Genomic DNA, 12,367 nt, shown 5'->3' with positions numbered 1-12,367 from the left:
GTTTATTAGCAGAAGAAAAGTACTAGTTATTCATAGAGAATACAAATTTGATGAAAAGAGAAAGTTGAGCAATTGCTGTTATATTTTGCTATGAGATTAATGAAACTTTGAAGTTATGGTGTTTTATTGCAATCTTTGTGGCTTCTTACATGGTTGTTTATCTTCTTGAATCACTTTTATTGAAGATAGTATTTAGATGTTAGAGTTAGATTGAGTGATAAATGCTGTGCTTGATCTTTTAGTGAAGCTCATAGTCCAAACCACTAGCCTCTTACTGATTGTAAGTGTGCCCTGTGTGGTCAACTGGAGATATTGAAATTGTTTAGGGTTCAATCATTACTTGAATATTGATATGTATCCTATTAATCGTATCTATGTTCATGAATGATTTGAAAATCTTTGAATTCCCTTAGAAGATTGCACCGATTCCAGTAGAGTTGTTGTTCTATGGCAATACCGAGATTGGTAGAGTTTCACTAAGATTGCCCTTCATTTAGTCATTCATAGGCCTAGTTTATCATAGCCCTCTCTAATCCCTTTTCTTTTGTCCTTTTTTTGAAACATCAGTTAGTATTAGAGAAATCGAGTTCCTCATTGGTTAAGTAGTTGCAAGAACCAGCTTTAATAGAAAGTATGTAAGGCCCCTTGATGAAACAACAAACACAACAAACACTGGTGCTTATCCACACGTAGAGACCCTACATAACAGAACCTTGGAGTTGCCTCGATCGATCCTTAGGCGAAATCTTCAGCATTCGGGGAAACTTTGTTCAAGAGAGGATAAGGTACCTTTGGGTATTTTATTCTGTGTTTGATTGTGTATAAAAGACACATCAACATAACGGAGGTATATTTCTTCTGTCAAATTAACCTAGGACTTCCATTGAAAATATATTGGCTATGCTAAAATGCTTCCTTCAATCTAAATATCACAATCAAGGATATCTTTTCTATTAGTCACCTGAGATTTGTACCCGAAGATGTTGATTAGGGTATGACAAACCCAGAGTTAGATGTTGTATAATATCCAATTTTAACATTTAACATTTAACTTGTTTCTTGGAGAGTTGAACCTAGGGCCTTGCTATGAAAGTGCTCACAATCTACCACTTAATCTCATTCCATTCAACATGTTTTCTTCAATATCAATGCTGCCATTATTTACCACTTAAGCTCATCTCAATGAACATCTTTTATTTAATGTTTCAGTAGAATGTGCACCGTAAGTCTTTGGGTTGGGGAAAAGAGCCGAACTCTAAACTAGGGATGAACATAACTTTACTTGCTATTTGATTTATTGTTCAGATTTTGAACTCTGAGTTTCAAGATACACAGTAGAAGATCCAAGATGCAGAAGGAAAATGAGATTTAAGCGGGGTGTTTTGTGCTATGCATGTTTTTCTTTGCTGGCTACCCATGGGTCCCATAGGTTGCTTGGCCTCGTGGATGTGATTAAAAACATTCATTCATTCATTCAACTTGTTGTAAAAGATCATAATAAATCAAGACTCGACCATTTATCCAAGCTCAAAATAATATAATATTTTACAAATATATTGTATGATATATAAAGTCGATTGGCAAATGTATGGTAGAATATAAGAGTTTGATGGACAAGGCTTGGTTTGTTCGCAAGCTTGGTCGTGAGGTTAAAAACTGAGTGATACAAAATCTGAACCATATTTAAGGTAGGAAAGTTACCTTGTTTCTAGTTGGGGGTCTCACGTGTCCAAAGGGCATGCTGACCACACTGATACAATAGTGGGACTGTGGGAGTGGCTAAGTTGTGGCAAATCTGCTGGGATTTGAGCAGGAGTGTTTTCAATACCTTACCACTAGGCCACACCACATTGGAGTAGAGGTTTTAGGGAAAACATTAGGGCAGTGGTTAAAACAGTATATGGAGGGAACTCAGATTTGTAATATACTTGTGTGGTAGCCTTGCATTTTAATTTTGTTTTCAGCTGAATTTTTTAATACCACTTCCTACTATTTGTAAAGTCATTATCTGTTGTTTTGTATTTATTTTTCAGTTTTAAACCAAGTTTCTGTTGTGTGGACGGATGTGTTTTAGAATTGGCTAGAGTGTGCCCTTGAATTTTGGGAATTTCACAGGATCTTAGGCTTCAATGTATATAAAAATCTATATAGGAAAATGTATGTTTTAAAATATTATGGCAGATTAGATATTTTAAAAGAAATAATAAATAGGTGAAAAGAAATTAGGAAATCATAGGGAAATATGCAATTCCCAATTACTAGAACCATCAAGACATATGGCTATAGTAGAGTTCCAAAGCTATCAACATTTGCAAAATCAATATGATTGTGGCAAAGGCTAGAAGTATTACTTAGAAGAAAACAGTGATAAGAGTGTGAAGTAGAATCAAAATTCTTATGTGATGCAGGGGCATCTCCTTTCTGTTCCTTTTTGTGTCCTCCCTTGCAATTTTTTTTTTTTTTTTGTTGAGTTTGTTTCTGCAGGTTAGTTAGTTTTGGTTTTGAACTTCCTTTCAAAGGGCTTTCTGTCTAATTGGCGATAGGAAGATGGGAAGCAACAACCCGATAGTTACAAATGACCTCGTTGCCAGTTTGACGTTAATATAACTGACTGCTCTCCTATTTAAAGGGGGATTGCTAGTGTATCCGGGTTGGTCAGTCTCCACGGAAGAAGAACATAGGAATATACAAGAGAAGGCCGTTAGTGAAGAAGCTGATCATAATTGGTCGATGAGGCCTGTAAGGAAGAAGGCCGTAGAAGACTATGGGGTGTATAATGATTGAAAATGTTAGACAGTCCGATTCCTGTAGAAGTTGAATCATGGTGTAATGACTGGTGAATTCTGTTTGGTGCAGATTCTCTTGTTGTAGTTCTTTGAAGTTTGTGTGACTTGAAACTTGTTCCCTGTTACAATTGAAGTAGAATTGTTATTTACTCCAACATTGGTTAAATGCCCTGAACTTCCCATCATTATTGCTTCTATTTGATTGAAGTTCCTGTCTGTTATATGCATTTCGGTGATCAGCAAGGCGTGCCATCATAGTGGTATCAAAGCCTAAAAGAGATCGGGCTTTAGTTGAGTGGTTAGAATGCCTCCAAGGAGAATGGGCAGAGGAGGACCCTGAGGAAGAGGCAGAAGGGAACATGGTGAAGGAGTTTCTGAGATGTTGCAGCATTTGATTGCACGAATGGATGCCTTAGAAAGGGCCCAGAGAAGAGGAACACCTTATGAGGGTGTGAGCAATGATGAAGAGGAAGAACATGAAGAGCCTGAAAGGTTTTTGAGGACTGTATTGAATGTGGGTTCCAAACCCAAGATAGTGGTTCCTACTTATTTGGGAAGCCTTAATGGTGAAGATCTAATTGATTGGATCAATGATTTAGACAAGTATTTTGAGTATGAGGGAGTGGCATAGGAAAGGAGAGTTAAATTTGCTTGCACCAGATTGAAAGGCCACACTGCTATGTGGTGGGACTTTGTCCAAACAAAGAGGAGGAGGAAAAATAAAGACAAGATAAATTCTTGGGATCAGATGGTCGCAAAGTTGAAGGCTAAGTTCCTTTCAAGTGATTATCAAACTAATCTCTTCAAGAGATTGCAGAACTTAAAACAAAAGGAAATGTTTGTGAAGGAGTATATGGGGGAATTCTATAAACTGGTGATTAGATCAGGGCATAGTGAGGACGACTTAGGGAAAGTGGCAAGATACATGAATGGGCTGGAGTGTAGTCTACAAGATGAATTAAGTCTTGTGTCCCCTAGAAGTCTAGAAGAGGCTTATCAACTGGCCATTAAGGCAGAAGAGAAGTTATAGAGGAAGCAAAGTCAGGAAGAGAAGAAGAGGGGAAGAGGTTTTAGAGGAAGGGGACAGCAAATTGGTAGAGGACAACAACCTCATCAAGGAGAAGAGGCTGGAAGCTCTAGTGGAACAGCCAACAATGATAGAGGAGGTTACCGAAACAAAGGTGGAAGATCCTATAGTAGAGGTGGTTCTCAATGTAGATGTAGAGGGTTTGTTGGAAAGTGTTTTAAGTGCAACCAATATGGACACAAAAGTTGGGAATGCTCTGAATCATCTCATGGAGAACATTCAAAGTTTGAGAGAAGTAATCAAATAGTTCATGTTGACCAAGAGAGTGTAGGATCACCTGTTCACCACAAGTAGGAACTTGAATCAGGATTATCGTTGTTACTAAAGTGGGTCTTGTTGAAGCCCCAAAAAGAAAATCAAGAACCAATCCAAAGGAGAGCCTTGTTCAAAACCAAATGTAAGTCCAAAGGTAAATGTTGCAAATTAATCATTGATAGTGGTAGTACAAACAATATTGTTGCAACAAAGATGGTAGATAAGTTAGGCCTCACAAGGATCAAGCATCCATCTCCTTATAAGGTATCGTAGTTACGAAAAGGACATCAATTGTTAGTAAATGAGCAAGCCTATGTTGATTTTCAGATTGGAAGTTATAAAGATAATTTGTTATGTGATGTGATGCCCATGTGTGTTCGCCATGTATTGCTTGGAAGACCGTGACAATTTGACAGGAATGCGGTGTATAACAGAAGGGAGAAGACATATACCATAGAGAAGGATGGAGTTAAGCATACCTTGATGCCTCTCCAAGGGCAAGAAGAGGACAGTAGTAGTAGCAGCAGTAAGGTAATGTTGGTAAGTGGTAAGGAATTCATACATGATATGAAGAATGAGGAAATATGATTTTCTTTGGTTCTTAAACCTAGGCATGTGTTTATTTCTACAAAACTTGATGATTTGCCTCCTGAAGTGCAAGGTATTTTGAATGAATATTTAGATATTGTTGTATCTGACTTGCCTATAGGTTGACGCCTATGGAAAATGAAGAGATAAGGAAGTAGGTGGAGGATCTTTTAAAGAAGGGTTTGATAAGGGAAAGCCTCACCCCTTGTGTTGTTCCCACGTACTATAAAATATAGGTTTTCCCATTCCTAGAATTGAAGACTTAATGGATTGTTTAAGTGGTTCCATGTATTTTTCTAAGATAGACTTGAAAAGTGGCTACCACCAAATAAGAATCAGACTTGGGGATGAATGGAAAACAATGTTTAAGACTAGTGATGGTTTTTATATGAATGGCTGGTTATGCCTTTTGGATTGTCTAATGCATCTAGCACCTTTATGAGACTGATGAATGAGATTTTGAAACCCTTCCTAGGGAAATTCGTGATTGTATATTTGGTTGACATTTTGGTGTTTAGCAGGTCTAAGAAGGAGCACTTGGAGCATTTGAGGCAAGTATGGAGGAGGCTACATGAGGAGAAGTTGCAAATAAATCTCAAGAAGTGTGTATTTTTGCAGACCGAACCAATTTACTTGGGCTTTGTGGTGTCCAAGGACGGGCTAAAGATGGACAAGGAGGATGTGTTGTCTGCATGTTTCTCATGTCACGTCACTAAAGTCAATATAGTTATTTCCAGGGCATGCAGAGTAAAGACAATTTTGCTTCTTATCAGGATGGGTGTCATAACCCCTCTTTGGACATTGGATTAAATAAATATGATAATTAAAACATTTATAAATTAACATTTAATGATATTGGAAAATCGTCTCATTTATGAGACTTCATGATTTTCCTTTAATATATGATTATTAATATTTATTATTTGTTATGATTATTATTTATTATTATTGTTTTATTTTAATGTAACGTTCATATTTAAATTATTAATATTATATTAACTATTAAAGAAGTTTTACCATTATAACATAAAATAGATATATTGAATATATTACACTAACCGAGTCAACTTAGTTCACTAATTAATATACATTGTATTATGTATATGAATCAACTATTATATGATTCGATTCTATGAGTTAATTAATATGAATCGATCTTATATAATGCTTAATATATATGAATTGGTTAATATAATAATAAACATCATTGGTATTGACATGATAAACATAAATGAGCAACCAATAAGCATTAAGTAGATATCCGATAAAGGAAGATATTATAAGCATCCGATTGCTTTGGATCAATTATCGCTGCATAGTAAGGATCGACCCATAGAATGCTAAGTAACAACCAAAGAATATCGATTAAGACAAGAACTAACAAGCAATGATTAATCATGGAGGGCGGCGATTATACAAATGAAAAGTGTTTTGCATAATAAACTAATTGGTATCATGAAGGGATGCGATTTGTATAACAAACCAATCTATTTATGCTAGGAAGAGGTGCGATTCGGAAGAGATATGCCCCTTAGACCCTCAAGAGATGCAATCCCTTCAATATTGCAAGATATATAATGGATATCAAATCCATTCTCTCTGGGGCAGGAGATTACTTCTTATTTTATTTACATCCTTATTGGACCGCTCAAGTGAGCAAGTGCCATTGGCATAAACTGGTTGCATATACATGAAGAGCAAAATCAGGAAGAGCGCCATTGTTGTTTACCAAGACCGATCCGCAAACTCCTAACCTCTGATTTTGCTCATTGTGCATCATTAAAGCATTGAAGTTTCATATGGAGGTCAGCGATTTTAATAAGAGACTTAGACGATTCTTTTTATGACAATTTAAAGGAGGATTGGTGAGGAATCGGCCCCTTATGAATTAAAATCAGAACCGAACCTAGGCTGCCATAGCCCATCGTATTTGCCTCTAGCTTGTCGATTTGTCTTCCAAACTCTACATCGAAAGTAGCGATACATCCCAGCATTGAAGGCGATCCTATTGGTGGAGGTTTGAAGTGCTTTTGGCTGCCATTCATTGAGATCTCAGACTTCACATTGCAACAGTAAGGGCGATTTTGGAAGAAGACCGATTTGGCACATTAGAGGGTCTTGGACATTGGATATTGCTTTCTTCTTCAAGGCATCATTATCAGGTTCATTTACGAGTAGCGTTCATTGTAAATTCTCAGTGTGAATGCATAAGTGTAGTTGCAGTCCTTGAGTCTTCAGAAGTCTGAAAATTGTTCATTTATGACGGTCCATGTAAGTGTTCATTAGCTGCTCAAGATAAGTAAATCGCCCTTTTCATTAAAGTCTTGACTTAGGCATATAATAATTAAATTACCCAAAAAGCTTAGCCACCTGGCTTATTAATGAAGTGGTCCCCTAGTTATAATTAATTAGGAATATCCTATAAACTTAAAATTCAAAGACCACCCTTTATTAATTATTAATTTATTCCCTTTATTATTATATGCCTTAGCCTATGGGAATAAAATAGGTTGGCAATGGTATATATTATTGAGCTGGGTGGAAAGGGACATTACAATGGGCTAGAGGATTGCTTCACACTTGTTTGCAATTCAATATCTTCTCTAATGGTTTTGGGGACTTGATCATTATGTCTGCACTTTACTTCTCACGTTTCAGGGTTTCAGGATTACCGCCAGTATGAACCTAATTGTTATATCTCAAGACTATGTTTTCTAGTTTGACTGTGCTATTGTGTTCAGTTTTAGTGTGTTTGTGCTAGATCTATTGATCATGATAATGTGAAAGAAGGTTACAAGAAAGTTTCTGAAGCTCATATGATACTTGTATGCGCTTTGCACATTGGTTTTTGGCCTTTCTAGTACTTTTTGTTGACAACAGTTAATGTATGAAAGGTTAAATGGTTGTCTGTTCGACCTAGAATATTTGCACCTATGCTTTGTGGTTTGCGCTTGCATGGAGATGCATGCTAAAGTGATTTGGGTCTTGTTTATCATCTGGTTTGCGCCGCATTTACTTCCCCTCCACCGTGGAAGTTATTGGGATGACCTTTTGGCTATTGCACGTTTCATTTCCACATGTTTCAACATGGCCGACTGGGTGAAGGTTGTTTGAGTTTGCACCATGGTTCTATTTGTTCGTACTACTTTGGAAGATGTATTGTGATATCTTTTGGGCCTAGTTGAACCTTGCATTGATTTGCAACATGCTATCCTTATTGGCTTGTGTGTTTTGTGGCCAACTGGTGTTATGCTACACGTTTTATTTATAGGCTATTTTGAGGCCGACCTAATCAATGTTTTGAAGGCTTGTGGAGGATATAAATGAAAGACCAAGTCATGGCAAGTGGTGTAGTGGTTATGTGTTGTGTGGGAGTGTGTGAAGAAATGTCTAATGCTTACTTAAGGCATCGAGCCAAAGGTAGTTACATTTGAGTAGACCTAGAAGTGTGCTAGAGGTAGTGAGCCAAAAGTAGCTGATGTTGTCATACGGAGTTCTTGCGGTGGAAGTCAATTAATTATTCATGTCAATCTAAGGTTGAAGCCTCCTTATGTAACTGTTGTATTCATCAGGGAGTAGTGAACTTCCTTTGGTTGAAGCCATAAAACTATTATTCAGGGAGTTGTTGCTTCCTTGGGATGTAGCCTTAAAACAAAGTTGTAATCTTGTTTTTATTATTGTGAGGTTGGATTTGGACAGTAGGTCCAAGCAGTTTGTTCAGCATGGTTTTTCCCTTGTTGGGTTTTTCACGTAAATCTTGTTTCTCTTGTGCAATTGTGGTATTGTGTTTCATTGCTGCTGATCTGTTTATAAATAAGGGTTTTAGGTTTATGCTGAAAGGTTTACGTTTGATTGAATACTGATTCACCCCTCCCTTCTCAGTATTCCAGTATATTTAACAATGCCCAATGTCCTAGGTGATTTTTTGCATGCTTTATTCTGCTACAAAAATAATTCATCGAGAGAATGATAAGTACTTTCAAAATGATTAATCACTTCCACATGCAGAGTTAATGAATTGATTCTGATTAAAAGGGCTTCCTTCTCCAAAGGTGAGGAACATCCATGACAATGGTCTTAGGTGCTGTTTTGGTGTTCCTCCCACAACAAATAGCCCCTAGATCAGATATTACTGCATTTGCTTTTTGGCCAGAGAGATCTTAGATTTTCGTTGAGACTTGGCATCCAGCACGAGGTCCAGAGAGTGGCTATTTACTTACCCAATCAAGAGTTTTTATCCATTACATTTAAGGTGGATGAGTTTTATATAAAAACCAAATATATTACAAGCACCTTCCAAAATTTAATCGTTTTGCATGAGATTCCCTTGCCGTGCTCTCTGGTAAATTTAGAATATGCTATGCAGATTCTGCACTTGGAGAATTGACCTAAACCACTTAACTGAAATTTTGATCTAAACTGCAATCCTGAATACATAAAACTGCAAACACTGTTGAAAGATATTTTTCTTTTTTTTTTGAAGTTTAAACTGATATCACTGTTTTTTATTCTGTGTTTTTCTGCATACACCACTTTGAGTTCCCAAGGTCTCTTAACTAGACTTCTAGGCTCTTACACACTTCCAATCAACTGGAGTGCTAAACTTATAAACTAAATCAGAAATAGGACAAAAACAATAAACAGAATAGGAAAGCACTTTATTCTGGAAACAGTAATGTCTTTAATAAATTAAAAATCTGCTAAACATATGAACATTGAAAATAGGAAACCCCAGCACCCAGCTTGAAGTAGAAGAACAAAACAAAAATAAGAACAAACAAGATAAAGCAAAAACAACTATAAATCTTGTTTTGACTTCTGTGCTCAGCTGTAGGAGATTCAACACTAATATTAGGACTGATTTTCTGCACCTAGCTGTAGGAGAACATCAGCCAAGCAACATCAAAAACAATCAACACTAAAATTGTCAATATTAGTTTTTATTGTGATTTCAAGCGAGCTCTAGAGTTCTCATGAATTTGTTTTGTGTTAAGAATAGTCTTAGTTGAATGTTTCTGGTTTGAGATTTGCATTCTCAATTTCCAAGATATGAGCTGTTTTCTATTTCTTATTATTTCATTGCTCTAACCAATGTTGTAGAAAATTTATTGCAGAAAACTAAAATCAGTTTGCAGTGCTACAAATAATAATCATTTGTCTTTCTCTGGCATACGGTCAGAATATCCCCTGAGTTCACAGTACTCTGTTAGCCCTGCTATTTGGTCTATAAGGTCAGCCATTTCTGCTGTTACTTAATTTTATTGATGTTTTGTTTGTTCTACCACATTTTACAGTCATTAATCTTTCTAATAAAAATTTTCATTTGAATTCAGGGGAGATTTAAAGGTTCCTTCTTCACCATACTGTAATGCTGATGCACAAGGATCACAGGGTCCACCACCCATGTTGTATGAGCGCTTTCAAAGTGTTATTAGCCAGCTTTTTCAGCATGTAATTATCTAATCAGTCTTCTAAATTTTGAATATCTTTCTTGAATTATATATCATGGGGTTGGAAGTTCACATTCAGAATCTATTGAGAAGTATGGGTCATAAGCTGGATGATCTTAATTATTGATTCACTAAATTTTACTATCAGAGAATTATTCGCTGCGGTGGACCGGTGGATGATGAGATGGCAAATTTTCTTGTTGCTCAACTTCTTTATCTTGATGCAGCTGATCCCACTCGGGTTTTTTTTAATCCCTTTTCTTTAAACATTGACATACTTTTTGTTGATCTTCATAACATCGTTATGCTAACAGATCACCGTGCATGCATTTAAAAATAGGAAATTATACTATATATTATGCCGTCTTGAATAATATAAGTGTTAGATGATTGTACATTATCAGTTTACAATTGAATAATATAAGTTTTAGATGATTGCACGTTATCAGTTTACAATTGTAGAATTCAAAGTTTTCAGATGACTGTACATTATCAGTTTACAATTGTAGAATTAAAAGTTTTCAGATGATCGCATGAAATCTCTACCCAAGAATGAAAACCTTTTAAAGCTATTTACAATAATCTAGTTTCTCAAAGAAATGACATATACTCAAAATGCTAGGAGTATGAACAAAACTCAGCTATTCCATTCATGAAGTGTGTACAATAAATGCAATGGTGTTGCATTTACAGAAAATGCAACAGTGTTCTATGGGGACACATCCCTATAGGTTCAGGTGTCATCTGAGGAACTTGTAGTGGGTGTCCTCTTTTTAAAGGACTGGAAAGCAGCTTCATTTCATGCTTAAAAAAGGAGTTTTCAAGGGAAAAAAATGCTAAAAACCCCCAAAAACCTAAAAGATAAGAGGATTGTTACTGCAAATACATCACATTGTATTTGCTTTTTTAAATTTCAGCTACTTGTAGTTTATTTAAGTTGTTTTTAATAGTTGTCCCCTTGCCGTTCCACTGTTCCCCAAATTAGCATCCCTTAAATTTCATTTCCACATCCTCACATCCCCTTAGCCCAAAAACTTGAGAAATTTTGAAATGCAAGGAGAAGAGGATGATGACATCCTCTCCAAGAAGTATATCTACGAAGGAATGAGGCAATAACTCACTTTCTAGAAAGGAAATGGTATTCCTAAGGATTAGGATGACACCTATGTTGATTGTAATTAGGTAGGAGGGGCGGATTCCAATTGCCTTAGGCAACATTGGAATCTGCCCAAAGGGCTGGCCCCTCCTTAACGTATAGGGCTGGGCCCTCTCTCACACGCCACTCCCTAACCTATTCCTCACGCCACCCTAAGGGAAATGTGTTCCCTCTAAATAGGGCCGACCCTATATTCAAAAGACAATTCGCACAAAAGAAATAAAAGGATAAAAAGAATTAATGTCAAAGCCGACCTAAATAGGTCCTTCGTCTCATATAAATAAAGGACAACTTGACTTCATTTTACATTCATTCATCTACTCTCTCATATGCGAATCTGATCTGAAGGACAGCGAACTTAGTTTTTTATCTGCTGGGCATAAAGCGATCCATCTCTGCTGCTAAGGGAGTGGCCTTCATCAAGCGATCTGCCAATTGAAGGACCTGCTGTTCTGAACTTGATTACAGTCATCAATTGGAGACATACGAGTCATTTCAAGATCAAATCCTTGGTTGCTGGTTGATACAACAAAAGGCAGATCCGAAACTGGTTAAGGGGCAGATCTGAAACCACTTGAAGATGCCATTAGCCTTAAGGGTAAACTGAGATAAGTATTGTAATCAGATTACTACTCATAATCCATAATTAGATCTGAGGATCTTTTCTGGCTGGGTTTTTCCTCCTAGGAGGTTTTCCTAGGGTACTTGTGTGTTGTGTGTTCATTTTGTTCATTTCTCTACTTTTGCTTAATTCTGGAAATTCCTAAACACTAACAGCAATTAATAGTAATCTGGAAATTAAAGATGAATTCTATTTTCTAAGTATTGTATTAATCTAAAGGACTAGAATCAACATGGTATCAGAGCTATAGGCTAGATCAACTTTCAGATTTTCAGAATTTAGTACTCTTTTATTTCCAGATTGTTGTCTCATTCACAGGTCAGGTCAATGGGGCTGAAAGTTGAAGATAGGCTTGATGGAAATCTCAACTTTGCTGCATGGAAGGTTCGAATCATGGCTGCTCTAGAGGAAGAAGATCTTCTT

The 12,367-nt window shown here is 36.6% G+C and overlaps 1 protein-coding gene across 1 annotated transcript in view; it reads left to right on the top strand.

Annotated features, from left to right (window-relative positions):
• LOC131029747 (ATP-dependent Clp protease proteolytic subunit 5, chloroplastic) overlaps nucleotides 1-12,367 on the top strand; it is an 82,823-nt gene that overhangs the window by 9,209 nt on the left and 61,247 nt on the right. Inside the window, exons 2-4 of the mRNA XM_057960390.2 lie at nucleotides 9,831-9,947; nucleotides 10,050-10,167; nucleotides 10,315-10,407. Coding sequence (XP_057816373.2) covers nucleotides 9,831-9,947; nucleotides 10,050-10,167; nucleotides 10,315-10,407 — 328 coding nt within the window. The remainder of the gene's footprint in view (nucleotides 1-9,830; nucleotides 9,948-10,049; nucleotides 10,168-10,314; nucleotides 10,408-12,367) is intronic.

This window comes from Cryptomeria japonica, chromosome 9 (genome assembly GCF_030272615.1).
Source record: "Cryptomeria japonica chromosome 9, Sugi_1.0, whole genome shotgun sequence".
NCBI lineage: Eukaryota > Viridiplantae > Streptophyta > Pinopsida > Cupressales > Cupressaceae > Cryptomeria > Cryptomeria japonica.
The sequence above is the reverse complement of the archived record's forward strand: the minus strand, read 5'-3'. Positions and strand labels throughout refer to the sequence as shown.